The 13,918-nt window shown below is 47.5% G+C and overlaps 5 protein-coding genes across 5 annotated transcripts; 2 read left to right on the forward strand and 3 right to left on the reverse strand.

Annotated features, from left to right (window-relative positions):
* Window positions 1-411: 411 nt before the first annotated feature.
* Window positions 412-1,174, reverse strand: CPAR01_07592 (uncharacterized protein; the record flags this gene model as incomplete). The annotated part of the gene is made up of 2 exons (XM_060491861.1): window positions 412-1,093; window positions 1,146-1,174. The coding sequence occupies 2 exons, from the start codon at window positions 1,172-1,174 to the stop codon at window positions 412-414; spliced, it is 711 nt and encodes a 236-aa protein (XP_060348231.1).
* Window positions 1,175-4,485: 3,311 nt separating this feature from the next.
* Window positions 4,486-5,052, forward strand: CPAR01_07593 (uncharacterized protein; the record flags this gene model as incomplete). The annotated part of the gene is made up of 1 exon (XM_060491862.1): window positions 4,486-5,052. One exon carries the CDS (start codon window positions 4,486-4,488, stop codon window positions 5,050-5,052), a length of 567 nt encoding a protein of 188 aa, XP_060348232.1.
* Window positions 5,053-7,530: 2,478 nt separating this feature from the next.
* CPAR01_07594 (uncharacterized protein) lies at window positions 7,531-8,615 on the reverse strand (the record flags this gene model as incomplete). The annotated part of the gene is made up of 3 exons (XM_060491863.1): window positions 7,531-8,131; window positions 8,181-8,410; window positions 8,478-8,615. The coding sequence occupies 3 exons, from the start codon at window positions 8,613-8,615 to the stop codon at window positions 7,531-7,533; spliced, it is 969 nt and encodes a 322-aa protein (XP_060348233.1).
* A 1,402-nt stretch (window positions 8,616-10,017) lies between these two features.
* On the forward strand, window positions 10,018-11,481 carry CPAR01_07595 (uncharacterized protein; the record flags this gene model as incomplete). The annotated part of the gene is made up of 7 exons (XM_060491864.1): window positions 10,018-10,095; window positions 10,155-10,187; window positions 10,415-10,460; window positions 10,517-10,671; window positions 10,724-10,758; window positions 10,811-10,948; window positions 11,013-11,481. 7 exons carry the CDS (start codon window positions 10,018-10,020, stop codon window positions 11,479-11,481), a joined length of 954 nt encoding a protein of 317 aa, XP_060348234.1.
* A 706-nt stretch (window positions 11,482-12,187) lies between these two features.
* CPAR01_07596 (uncharacterized protein) lies at window positions 12,188-13,106 on the reverse strand (the record flags this gene model as incomplete). Its single annotated transcript, XM_060491865.1, has 4 exons — window positions 12,188-12,676; window positions 12,743-12,927; window positions 12,987-13,038; window positions 13,098-13,106. The coding sequence occupies 4 exons, from the start codon at window positions 13,104-13,106 to the stop codon at window positions 12,188-12,190; spliced, it is 735 nt and encodes a 244-aa protein (XP_060348235.1).
* Between the last annotated feature and the right edge of the window lie 812 nt (window positions 13,107-13,918).

Genomic DNA, 13,918 nt, shown 5'->3' on the forward strand with positions numbered 1-13,918 from the left:
GGCCAGCATCCTAAGCATAGCCAACCCGAAGGAATTGGGAAACTTCAGCTTCAACTAAAAGTACTGTAAATCAGAGACATGATTGCAGTCTGCGGCTTGATTGTTTCGGCGAGGCTTATGAGGTTTGTCCCTAACCCTAACCCTAACCCTAACCCTAACCCTAACCCTAACCCTAACCCTAACCCTAACCCTAACCCTAACCCTAACCCTAAGCGCTTAACCTTTTATTATAATACTTATAACCTTCGGCCACGGCCTTACTAATATTTTTAGCTATAGCGCTTAACCTTTCACTACGGTACTTATAACCTTCGGCTACGGCCCTATTACTACTTTTAGCTATAGCGCTTAACCTTCTACTACGGTACCTACGACCTTCGGCTACGGCCCCGCTACTCCCTTTGGCCGCGGCTAATTAGCTTTGGCTACCGCGCGACCTTCGGCCGCGCCGCGCATTAGGCCAAGGGCATTTTTCGTATAAATATTAGCTAGATTGTTCTTATGCGTTGGGTCTAGTGTGCGCAGGCCACGGAGGCGATGAGCTATCGACAACACTACATTGAGACACGCCCACCAACTGGCATCTTCGGGGTTAGAGGTCGAGTACTTGAGGTGGAACTCTCTTAAGAAGTCATCTTCGTTGAAAAGCGGAAGAAACCTGTTATAGTTGTTGAAGGTTTCCTTGACCAGCTCCATGGCGACTGCCTTTATGGGAAGCTGCCCGCGCCCTTGTAGGGAGACTGGTCGTGACCCTGAGGAAAGATAAGGCCATGGGCTGCCAGCTATAGGGTCAATTACAAAACCACGGACCGCTGAAAAATCGAGTTGGTCGTGGTCGTGTGCGCACAATGCAACGTCGAGATCGACTCCTGGACTACCCGTATGTTCTGGTGGCGGAACATGTGACTCATCCATCGGGGTCCATGAATTACTTTCTTTCGTGAGTGTGATCAGTGCCGCTATTTTGGGTGATACTGCGGGATTCGTTGTCTCTTCGCGCAAATCTTTGCCTGACATAGTAGACTTTTCTCCTTGAAAATTCATGTTCTCTAGCGCTGAGAGCCTTTCTTCAAGCTGTGCGATGTATTTGAAGCTGGGCAACGTTTAATAGATACAACCTCCATGGAGTAGAGTAACAGACTAACCCAGCTGGTCTGCGAGGCTTCCTCTTCATTGCAATCTGCGTGAAGTGGCACCTTGTGTGGTATTTGGTGCACTGAGCGCACCCTTGAGTGGTAGGTTCACAACGGATCTTCTTCTTGCGGCACATGTCACAAGCCTTATATTGTAATGTTAAGAGAGAGGATATGATGTTGATTCCTCGGGTAAACTCACGCGAACAGTGGCTCGCTGGCCCCCTCGCCCATGAGTTGGCTGGACCTGAGAACCCATTTGTGAATCCATGACCTGGTGTGCAATTGCCGTTTTCAATAGAGAGGCTGCGAGAAGAATTCTCGAAAGGCTTAGGTCTTAGCGCTTTACTTCTCAAAGGCAACTTCGAGAAACCCGGTGGAGCAGAACGTCCTAAGGTAAGAGGGAAAAATGTCATCACGTTTGATGTCATGACCAAACACCAGATTGATTATAAATCAAACTTTTTGAGAATTATTAGGCTTGGGCACAGCAAGATGAGCCGCTTATTAAGCCTGTACAACGGATTACTGGGCATTTATGCAGAGTTATCAGCCTAACGCGAACACCCCAAATATAATGAGGTACAGACTGCCAATCACGTCCACACCTCACATTGGTCGAACCATCCAAGTTGGGAACTGGGCTGCTAATCACATTCGAGAGATGGATGTTTCGGATGCTTCTATGAATTGCGGGACAGCCGCTTAACGCCAATGGCCTCATGTCGCCTGGGACTAACTTCATGGCACACGCACATTCTTGTTGATCAGTCTGCTTCGATACCACCCGATGTGCCGTCGGCCCAATATCGTTTGCTCTACCATGTCCAAGATCTAAGACAGGGAGATCAGAAAGGCACCCAAGCATTTGGTGACAGCGCTCAACAGCTCCTTGAACCCTCCGAGACGCTAATTTAAAATTGAAGAACTGTCGGCCACACAAAACGACTATGATGAAAAGCTTCTCTGTGATAGTTCCGGGGTGGGAATATACTTTTACGAATTGGCGCTCTACAAACATTGAAGGAGAAGTCTCTGAGCTTTCCGCCCTTTTGGGCTGAACCTGATGATCAAATAGCAACCGTGGGTCTTCGACTCGATGTGCGACCCAGGTAGAGGCATATAGTAACTCTTGTCGATTTCTTATCTAAGCTTAAACGCTAGGTTGTTCAAGCTTGTTCTATAAACCTCGCATGCATCTAGATTAGTAGTGGGCACTTGTCGGCTCGTGTGATTGCTTCAAGCTTTCCGCCCAAGTTTCTCGCCAAAGTTTCTGCTGACCAAAGTAAAAGGCGACTAGTGCGTCGTCATAAAAATTAATAAGTTCGCTTCGCCTCTCGTCGTTCCTATGCTCACGATGGAGGATCTCTTCGATAGCTAAACGTGTAAAACAGGGTCAGGCCTTCCAAGGGCAGAAACGAAAGGAGGCAACGGAAGCACTGGGGCGACTGATCCAGGCTATAAGCCCAGTTTGAGCACGGGAGTTCCGCACAATGGAGCAGAGACGGACCGTACAGGCCTGCTTTCCGATTGGATGATTCCTGGTATAACACATGAACCTCGGAATGATGAGAATAGCCACCTTTCCTTTCGCCAAGCCCATTTGTGGGTTCTTTGGACGAATTTATGGATTCTTGCACTGAGTTTCTTACTTTGCCCGAACCATCTACAGATTGGATAGATAACTTGGATGGCTTTGCACCAACACCTAGTCTTTCTTGCGAGCCTTCTGATCCCGACCCAGAAGTGCTTAACAAAAGATTGACATCACTTACAGGAGAAGCAGCATAGTCGTGGAACATCCAATTCGTTCTTCATACGGACAGGCCTGCCGGTGGCGGCATCAGCGGGACAAATGAGCATAAGGTAGATAATGTCCAATCGCAAACAGACAACGAGGAGGATGAATTCATTGTGGGACACTCTCTTGAGCCAGTCTCCTTTCCTGGGAAATCTCAAACCCCGCACTCGCTGCCCGCGGTGCCCGAGGGTGTGGATGTCACTATGCAGCAGCGAAAGATGCCATCAGCACTTGTTCTGAAAGAAAAACAGACGTTCACTGTTGATTGGATTAATTCATCATTCAGGATATTCCCACGCAGTTTTCAGGTACATTTGTCATCGAGCCACTGTAGCAAAAACATATTTCTTCCCCCCCAGGCTAAGTATGCATAGTTCGTGGATATGTGTAACGGCCTCTAGTTGTGTATTCACTTGGCAACGCCGTTAGAATATTCTCTGGCTTCTTATCAAGGTACCCTGACGAACATACTTACTTTTGAGTGGGACACAGCCCCCCGCCCCAGCAGTAGCCGATTGTCGAGTCCGATGCATTTGCTAATACCAGATGACGCGGTGGTTAACCGGGTTCAACTCTCAAACCGTGGTATTTTAGTTCTAAATCCGTTCAAGTTATGTTACGTATAATACTATGCATGACCTCGTTTCCACTTCCAAGTACATCGCGCTATTGTATACGTAGGGCACTCGGGCGGCCAGGTGGATATACTCCTAGACAAGATGCATTAGCATGCGGCGCAGAGGCTCTTCATAGCGTTACATCGCTCCTGACGGATATGCACCAAGGACCGTGCCGACGATGATTTTGCCATCGTTCATCCGCAGAAAGCCGATGAATGCAGTCAGCCTCGGCAACCCTAATTAGAGACGACTATGCATAATAGATATCAGAGCCTAGTGCTACATAGGGAAAGAGAGAGGACTATAATGACTTTGAATTCAATTAGCCTAAATGATTTGAGGAAAGCGTGGGCTTCTCTCCACTGAGAGGATTTTTTGAGTGCATGAATCCGAGACGTACGCCGCAATACGATCCTGCGCCAAGGGCCGCGCCCACGATGGCTCAACGTTTGTCTTTCTCTGCCAAGAGACGATGAACGCAATCAGCCTTAGTAACCCGGGCAAAGGAACCCATTGCAACATCGTGCTTATGGTATTGTAACATTGTTTACAGTATTGCAACATTGTGCTTATGGTATTGCAACATCATGCCTCATCCTACGCGTTCAAAGAAGGCTGGTACACACATCTACTCTCGCTTTCAACCCCTGAAGCCTCGGAAACAATGAATTACACGAGGATCTAACAAAGTAGAGTAGTGGGAGACTAGACTGAATGGGAAGACGAGACGCGGTGACGAGATGTTAAGAACTCTGTGATAAAAGTCTTCCTGAAATGTATAAAAGGCTCGATCCTATCTCTCTCTGGAAGCTTTTGAACCCATTCCCATTCGCCTCAATATCTTTAGCCTCCCAGCAAAGAAACCAGTCTTCCATCAAGCAACCTGCACAGTTTCACTCTGGAGATCGTTTCTCCGTCTCTACCAAGCAAAATGAAGTTCTTCGCCGCCATCAGCCTCGTCTCGGGCCTCTTCGCTACCGCCGCCTCGGCCATTGACCTGCACCTCGAGTTTGCGGGCGGTTGCAGCACCAGCGGCGGCGGGTACATCTGCCGAGGCTGGAACCCCAACACTTGCTGCAGCGTCAATGCGGGTACCTATTTCGCCAGCGGCTCGTTCCGGGCCATCCCGCGCAATTGGAACATCCAGGCGCGTGGCCACGCCGGTCCTAATTGCGGCTCCATCCGCGAGCAGCAGGACAGCGCCGGCCGCGACTATGTCTGCCTAGGAAATGGGCCCTTTGGCGGGCTGGGCTACGGTTTCAATAACAGAAAGATGATCCGCGGTGCGACCCTAGACGCTCGCAATGGCGAGGAGACTGAGGGTTGCGCCCAGCCCAACGTCCTGTACCTCGCCGACGGCACCCAGTACAACTACACCGCCATTGTCGAGACTGGCCAGGCCACCGAGGAGCTTGTTTCGCTTGTCGAGGCCGGCGCATCGGCCGACGACATCCCTAGCTTTGAAACCTTTAAGCTCGACGAAAAGCTCGTCCTGTAAACGACAGGCGTCACTTAAGGACGCGGCCCGCCATCATTCCGTATTCAAGCCTTATGGAGAGTGATCGAGCTGTTGTTCAGGTTGTGATGCGGCCTAGTGCTTAGGATTCAGCCGCTTCATACATCTCTTGTCCTGTAATCTGACCATTTCTGTTACGGGGTAGCACTTCTCTCCTTCTTCATGTGCTCAGCTCGTCCGAGCATATCGATACACTCTTTTTGAAAATTGCGGTAGATTTACCTTCGGTACCTAAGTAATTTAGTCAAAGACAAAACCTTCATTACTGCGAGCCATGTACTCATCGGCCATTGCGCCCTATGATTACTTTCTCCGGTCTCGTTGTCGGGCCAAGTGTAACTGCCGTATCTATAAGACGTCCCATGTGCTTATCCCATTAAGTGCTACTAAACTATATCATAAGTCAACCTCACTCGCTGTCATACCCAGGCTATGTGATGGTAAGAGCCTACTAGGAAGAGCAAAATGAAACAGGGATAACATCCGTGGCTCAGTACTCCGTAAATTCAGAATAATTAGAGGGACGTGGTTTCATAAGGGGCTTAACGAATGTAGAGTTTCTAGTTACTTAACCGCTTGTTCCCTATTGGTTTATCAAGAGAGTATCAGCGCTTACAACCCGCATTGGGCGGAATAGCTTTTCTTGGCGCAAGTTCTCATTTGCTGAGAATACGAGAACCTGACACATACGTACATCTAGCCAAACCAGGGAGCAGGACACATGCTGCTGCGGATAGAATCAGGATTTCAAAATCCTATAACCCGCGAAGATGGGCGGCCCAACCAGCCCACCCACTCGCCTTAGTCTCGCAACCTAAGGGCCCCGGGTGATCTGACTGTGCCCAAACGATAGAGAGGCGGCTACTCGGGTCCTTCCACTCCTTAGCGAGGTAATCTCGCGGCTTATGCCCTCTACTTAACTGATTCGAACGTTATAGTTCTTTTATTCGGGACCCGAACATGATGCTTGGCCTATAGATTCGGATCCGAAGAGAGAGGCCCGCGTGTCCTCTACTTGGCAACGCTTACAAAGAAGACGACTGTCTATAAGGCATATTGAACGGACAATACTACAGATTACGTATTAAAAAGCTTATAGCTGACTCTGGAAAGCCTATGACAATGGTGATAATAGAGATCGTAGGTTTAAGGCCAGGCGCAGTTGATGCTGACGCAATCCTATTCCAAAGGACTTGGGCTTTAATTATGCCATTGGCTAAACTATGACTGCAATTTTGCTATTTCCCGTTATAGTCCTATTCCCATATAGGCCAGCGACCTTGAGCGGAGGTTGATGAGCAGACAAGGGCATACTACGTGATTCCGACCCAAGAGCGCGTTTCGGAATTCAATTCCTCTATTCTAAGGAAACATTGGGGCCCAAGAGGGGCATTCATAAGAGCGTCGATGGACGAGGACCAAAAAGTTGCTCTATGCTCCTCCCGATATTGGAGCCTCTACATGAGGAATGAATTTGCCGATAGTTCAAAAACCTTCTTCGTTCTCCTTGCCACGCATTCCTAGAGGAGATCTCGCGCTGTAGAATTATATAGATGATGTACTGGGCTGTCTCATTTGAAGAGAGGAGCGATATAGCATAGGTGGGATATGCCACCAGAAGATACTAGCGGCTTCTTTGATCTGGACCTTTTCGCAAGGGCTCTTAAAGCATAGCATTTTAACCCCACTGTCGTTCCCTTGTAAGAACACGCTGAGCTTCTCGCCCGTAATCTATTCAGGCTCGATTCGATTGAAGATTCTTAATCCAATACTATGTTATCGCACAGCATCTTACCTACAGGTCATGAATCATACATAATCCAAAGGAGGTCGGTCGGTTAGCACGAGAACATCAGACGTAGACCACCCCTCAATATTGCTACCGGAAATGGCCGACCTTTTGCCTAATAATCCATCATACGAGGTAAGACCCATTTTTATCTAGACACACTATTCACTATTTGCCGGCTCCTCCTTATAGGCCTTTCCTTGATATAGCTTCAAACGCAAAGCGCCTGCCAGTATAGTTCAAAAGAACAAGATAACTCGGTAGACAAGATAAGTAAGTATTTTAACTAGTATCCTCAACTTTAGGCCCATGATCTAGGAACTTATAGATGAAGCGCTTGTTATATCGAGGGAAACGCTATTAAGGTCTTATTAATAAAAAGAGCGATAGTAAATAAGTATAAACGTAGTATTTTTTTATTCAATCACATTTACAACTAAACAATTACCTCTGGTATACTTAAATTGAAACGTATTAATTAAAAAGCTTTAAAGTAGATATTTTATTTTGATTCAAAAGTTCTTTGTTCTCATTTTTAAACTTTAGCATCCATAGTTACAAACTCCTTGAACTTCCTTTCTTATATAGCAATAAGCTAGCAGGCTATCATTGAAACACTGTCATGCCTTTATTAATACCCGCTCTTAGTACACTACCACTAACTAAGGCGTTTAATCTTGTCCCCAAGCTGACTGGAATAAAGACCCAACAGTAGCTGTCTCTATCTCGGGAAACCTCTGGTTGAGTGGGTTATCAGGCTTGAGATTACACTTGCCCGATTCCCATATAATGCCAAAGAAAGCCAGAAGCCCTTGTAGTTGGTCTTTAGGGAAATGAGGGTAGTAAGCCTTGTGTGCCGGAAGTTCACAGACTTCCCCGGCTTGCAAATTCCCCATCGAGTCGTGCGTAACGCTGAACTTGGCTCCCTTGGTCTTTTCTGCCAAAGCCACGACCTCGGTCAGAGTCAACCTATCCCCAATGACATACATCTCCTTCTCCCAGTGATCCAGACCCAGAGCTTTGACGACAAACTTTGCAATGTCGAAGCTGTACGCCAAAACAACAGGAACTGACCCAGAGCCTGGAACGGTAGCCTTGTTGTGCATCATGTCGACCAAAACCACTAGAGGCGTCATATGCGACTTTCCGCGAGGCATAACGAAGTAGTCGGAGAGAAATCCATTGAGGAAGCAGGTCCATTCGAGCGTGGAACCCTCGAGAGCTTGCATGGTAAGTACTTTGCCTTCTGCAGCTAGGAATACCTTCGACTCCCTGAACAGAACAAGTCAGCGAGGTTTCATCTTGGGTTAAGTATCCGTACTCTGGAGTATAAGTAATCCCCCACACATTTGCGATATATCGCCTCGTCACGACCGACTTGCTTGCGGCTTGAATGAGATTAAGCTCAGACTCTATGCCAAGAGACGAAGTGAGCGTTGAGATAACGGTGCTGATTGAAAAAGTCTCTAGTGTACTACGGAGCTGGTTGATATCCGAGTAGTCGACGGAGGTGATACGGGCTCCAATTTCAGCTTCTTTCTCGGGGTTGGCCTGCGGTAGACAGCATAAATATCCTCGAAATACAGATACAGATGCAGGGGACGGAAAGACTACTCACTGTTCTGGCGAGAATCACTACGTTGTGAATTCCGTCACGGACAATGGTCTCCACGATAGTGCGGCCCATAGCGCCTGTCCCTCCAAAACCAGGCAGTCTGTTCATGGTCCCCGAAGTTGCTGACGGTACGACGCTCATGGTCGGCACCCAGTTTCCATACCCAGAGCAAGGCCGCGAAGGTTGGCAAACGTTTGCTGCCAAACCAGAGTCATTAGCTGCACTGCTCCACAATGACTACGATCAATGGCACAACACGGCAAGACAGATCCTGAATCAGTTATGCAGCGTTCCAAATCGACTTCTGAGTTGGTCGTTTGACGAAATGCCAAACTTGCCTACTTGGTCGTCATTGTCCGGAAATGTCATCATCATCGGGGATGCCGCTCACGCTATGCCAGCATCTTCCGAGCAAGGTGTCAATCAGGCCTTGGAAGATGCTTATTCTCTGTCGAGGCTTATCGCTGTAGATTCGACAAGGGAAAATTGGCCACTCAGCCTTGAGACATGGCAATCTTGGCGACAGACAAAAATTGACCGCGTACTTCCAGACAGATATCGACCGCGTCAGCTGATATGGAACCGACACTGCTAGGTCCGACGCGGTGGCTATTTAACTTGGACATAGAGAGCTTAGACGCAAGATTGGCAGCAATCTAGGATTAAGATCTTTTTTTGTCGATTCAAGAAATCGATTCTACGGGAAGATTTCCAGGCACCTTTCGAAGAACAAGGCTTCATGTGTCAAAGTTGCTCCCGTTATTATCCTAGAACTTAACCATCTGGACTCAAAGATTATAGACTTGAAGCAAGAATGCAGTAGGGGCTTCGATCTTTCCATCTTCCAGCCCCTGAGGCATATCTCTGTAGCGACGTGCGTACGATGCAGAATCTTGCTTACTCTGTCTAAGGTCTTTGTGGGATACGCGTGCAGGGTTAGAAAGGGGGATGACTTTAAGCAGTCCTGTATCTCCTTGGCCACGAGACAGCTAACTTGCAACTTGATGCGGTCTAGTACGACTGTACAATCCTTGAGTACCTACGGAGGTACCCTTACATAACATAAAGCACGAAGTAAGATTGCGAAAACTTCATTGCATAGACATAATAAGTTCTTGGAATAACTACCGTCATAGTAAGAGAATACTAAGTCTTCCAGAGCATGTCCACTCAGTCCCGCCTCCGTGTTACCGAGTTAACCTTAGTGAACATACTAAATCTATCTATGTCGTGTTTAGTCTTTCTCACCTTCCTCTTTTCTATCCTTTCTCGTTTATCTGATTGGCCAACCCCTATGTTGCTGACAGCGGCACAGCGAAACGTAGGTACTTGGCAAATGTGACCATGCCGACCAACATGCATGAACAATCTTATGAAAGAGGGGTAGGCCGTCGAACAGTCGAGAGTCATAAAAGACTCCTTACCGCGCCTAGTAAGTAGACCGATACAGCATCCTTTTCCTCGGAAATTCGTCCTCTCTAACGAGAAAAAAGCACAACGCTTTGACCTCAGCCTGTATCTGGACATCGGCAAACGGCCCAGCATGTCAGCAGCACATGTAGCGCCCACCGCAATGAGCTCGCAGTTTCCCAATGAGTCGCCAATCATTGTTGATGAACAGGTAAGTATCAAGGAACCGGTCATGTGGACTTTGGAGTTGGTGAGCTATGATTTCTCCAGCACGATGAAGACGCAACATCAGATGTCACCAGCGTTAGTCTAAGCTTTTTGCGTCTCGGGGATGTCTTACTAAAAATACATTGATGTTCGTAGACCATAGCATCCTCATCGACTAGCCTTGCAGACTCAATTTTCAATTTTCGTGTGGAGAATGGGCGCACATATCATCGATATAAAGATGGAAGTAAGTTCCTTCTGATGTTCTTTTCACGCCGCAAATTACCTTGTCTACTGATATGAAGCATCTCTGGTCTGTAAAGAATACTCCTATCCCAATGATGAGAGGGAAAGTGACAGACTGTGTAGGTCAGCTTCATGAGCTCCAGCTTCCTGGAGCCCAATGTCGCTCATGAATCCTGCAGACCTTCAACATCACCAATTCCTCCTTTCTGTCGATGAAAAAATTGGCCTCTCACCGCCGAACCAAGATGACTACTCCGCCAAGCGTGTTCTCGATATTGGTACTGGAACCGGGATTTGGGCAATTGAGTTCGGTGAGCTCAAGCCCGAAGCAGAGGTAGTGTACATCACTTCAAGTCAATGAATCCATCCACTGATGATGATACTAGGTCATTGGCATTGACTTGTCTCCCCCTTTGGCCGAGTAAAACTCTACATTCAAACACTATGACCTATGATTCCCTAAACTAGTCAAGAGTGCCGCCCAACGTAACATTTGAGGTGGATGACATCGAAGAACCGTGGACGTTCTCCTTGCCATTTGACTACATTCACAGTCGAATGATGACGTCTAGCATATCTGATTGGAGACGACTCCTTCGAAATGCTTTCGAGTTCGTATCTTAGTTTACCTGTTCGCCTCAGAACCCCTTTTACAGACTCTGTCCAAAACCAAAGTAATCTCACGCCCGGTGGCTACCTCGAGCTCCAGGAGATGGATCTCAAGCCTCAATCCGATGACGGTAGTCTGAAACCCGACGCTGCGGTTGTGCGGTGTTTTGCCCTCCTTGAGAAGGCGGCTACGGTACTTAACCGATCCTTTCAAGACATCCCGGATCTCGTCAACGTGATGCAAGAAATAGGTTTCGTCGACGTCTCAATCAAGAAGGTGATGTGGCCAGCAAATACGTGGGCCAAAGGGCAACACTATAAACTACTAGGGCAATTTGCCCACGAAAATTGTATGTCCGGGATTGAGGGTTGGACTATGACACCTTTGACACACGGCCTTGGCTGGAGTAAACAAGAAGTGGAGGTCTTTTTGATCGAGCTGCGAAAAGAATTTAAGGACCGACGCATTCATGCATACTGGCCTTGGCAAGTCACCTACATTACCTTACCCAATAGGAACATATCACACTGCTGACTGGATCACCGTATAGTTATGCACTATATGGAAGAAAACCTAAAGCCAGGTGATAGATCATGCTTACGTAGCTTGCGCGAAGTCTCGATGAAACGAACTGGACCAGGCCACCTGCTTCTTAGGGTTAGCATTTCACCTGGCATGTTAATCTATCGTAAGATGGCCACATTCTTGTTCACTTTAAGGGATATAGGAGTCTTTTTAAAATTAAACGAATGAATATTAACCTGCTTGCCTATGCCCCGGTCTGAGAAGTAGGACTCCCAGACCTATCGGTCGTCACAGATTGTGTACTGCCTTTGGAGGAACTTCCTCTATTCCACATTTCGAACTCCCTCGCTATGTCGTCCAGCCCTGTATCAACTGGAGACAGTGACAATTCCGTTGATGGGTCATCTGAGATCTTGCTGAACTTATCTCTTCTATAAGTCGGTTGGTATTCCTCGGAGGGTGTTGCATCCGTTGTTTTCTTTGGCTTTCTGCTAACCAAAAATCGTAGTAGTGGCCGAAGTGCAGGAAGGCTTGCACACAGAATGGCACACGAGACTTCAACTAAAGACCAATTGATGACGTCCACATTGTCCCAGGTAACATCAGATGTGAACGAAAGATGAACCAGAAATTTCAATCTGACCATACTAGTGACACATCCACTGAAGTACCGTCGAAATGGTCAGCGAGTTCTTTCCGTAAAGGAGCTGGCTACTTACAATGACCCTAGCCCAAATATGAGACTGAGCCAGAGTTTCTTCTTGGTACTGAGCTGAAGTCGAAGAAGCTCTGGAATGGGAAGAATAAGGATAGCAATGTCCTCAATGACGCTGAAGACTGCACCAGAGTAGCCAATTGCTACAATATTCATGCATTTTCTAGATGGATCGTCGAGATTCCAGGTTGAGGTGACTGGCGTGCATTCGAAAATGACAAGAAAGAGGAATATCGCCGCGTGCAGAATCAAGAACAGAATAAAGAGTTGGGTTGTAAGATAGAACCATCGAGAAGAGAAGAAGATGCGCGAGAAGAAAAGCAGAAGTGAGATCTTAGCCATAATCTGGGCCAAGATATAAAGTTGTTCGCCAATATAGAACATCTGAATGAGTCTTGTGCTTGCCCAAGGTTCGACATGCCAGTAGTGCAAGCCAAACCCTAGGCCGGTTCCCGCAATTTGGATGCCTGTTATTGCGGCGAGAAGGACCTGGTATTGGTTTGTTAGTATGCGATTCCCATACGTCGCTCAATCTTCATTCTTTATATTGCATACCGTTGCTGCAATGATCATCCAATCATCCCACCAAAGTCGGTGGTCAACCAGGTATCGTGAAATGCATCGAAGTCCGACAACAGTGAAGGCAATGATAGATAATGATATTGCCACTGCTCTTGCTTCTTCTCTTCTTGACGGCTTCGGGAAAGTCGCACAGAGGTCTGTCTCAACTTGAGCAGCACCTATTAAGACATAAATCATCATCGATTCCATTCAAGGGTGGCGTCGCGCATGGTCTTACGCTTTTGGTCCTCGAAAGAACATTTCAGACGAACACATGACGACAGGTCTGCCTGGAGTTCGATGTCTATACACAGACAATTGGCGATAGTAGAGACAGAGTCCAGCTTACAGCCCCCATGTTGGAGACCAGTAAGAAGGCAAGGAAGCTGCAAAGACGAATAGCATGTCAGTTTTGAAGTCCCGCAACTCTATCGTGCCCCGACATTTGAGCTACAAATACGAATTGAGACCAAGTTATGTGTACTCACCGCGCATGATGGAATCTGTGATACAAGGCTGGTGAGGGTGGTTTCCGCACCCCGTACGGACGAGAAGTATGGCGATAGCAAGAGCACAAGAAGGTAATGCTTCATCTGCCTCATGTTCGCCGAACCATTCCACGTGGAATGGAGAACGTTGCCAAACGTGGACCTGAAAAGTAAACGCAGATGGAGGAGAAAGGGCACAACGTGCCCACTCCCCAAGTGAAGAGGGCTTTTTTCTGTACATAAACAGTGGATGAAAATTGGGAGGATGCACTAACAACGGGTTATGGCGTATGGCGTCCCTCTGAAACGCCGTGCCGGCTGCTAGTGTCCAAGCATCTCTGCACTATTGAGTACTAAACTTGCGCCGTAAGACACCAGCTCTTGATGCCACTGCCAATTCCGTGTGATCTACCACCTCAGGAGAGGAAAAGGGGTTAATCATGCCGTGTGCCAGATGATATTGTCGTGTTCAACACGTTGCCGGTGCCAATGCAATCTACGGCAATTATGCCAAACGCGTCGCTTGCGCGCCTCTGTCGCCGTCTATATCCGGTTAGAGAGGACAGTCAAATTAGGCCGCCTTGGATATACCTACCTTCTGCAGGTAGAAGAGACCTGGGCTTTGAATAAAGGTCAGGGTCACATTGAGAGTCCAAATTAATATGGTGCCTTTGTCTGTTCA

The sequence above is a fragment of the Colletotrichum paranaense genome (assembly GCF_030867605.1).
Source record: "Colletotrichum paranaense strain IMI 384185 chromosome Unknown Scaffold_6.1, whole genome shotgun sequence".
Lineage (NCBI taxonomy): Eukaryota > Fungi > Ascomycota > Sordariomycetes > Glomerellales > Glomerellaceae > Colletotrichum > Colletotrichum paranaense.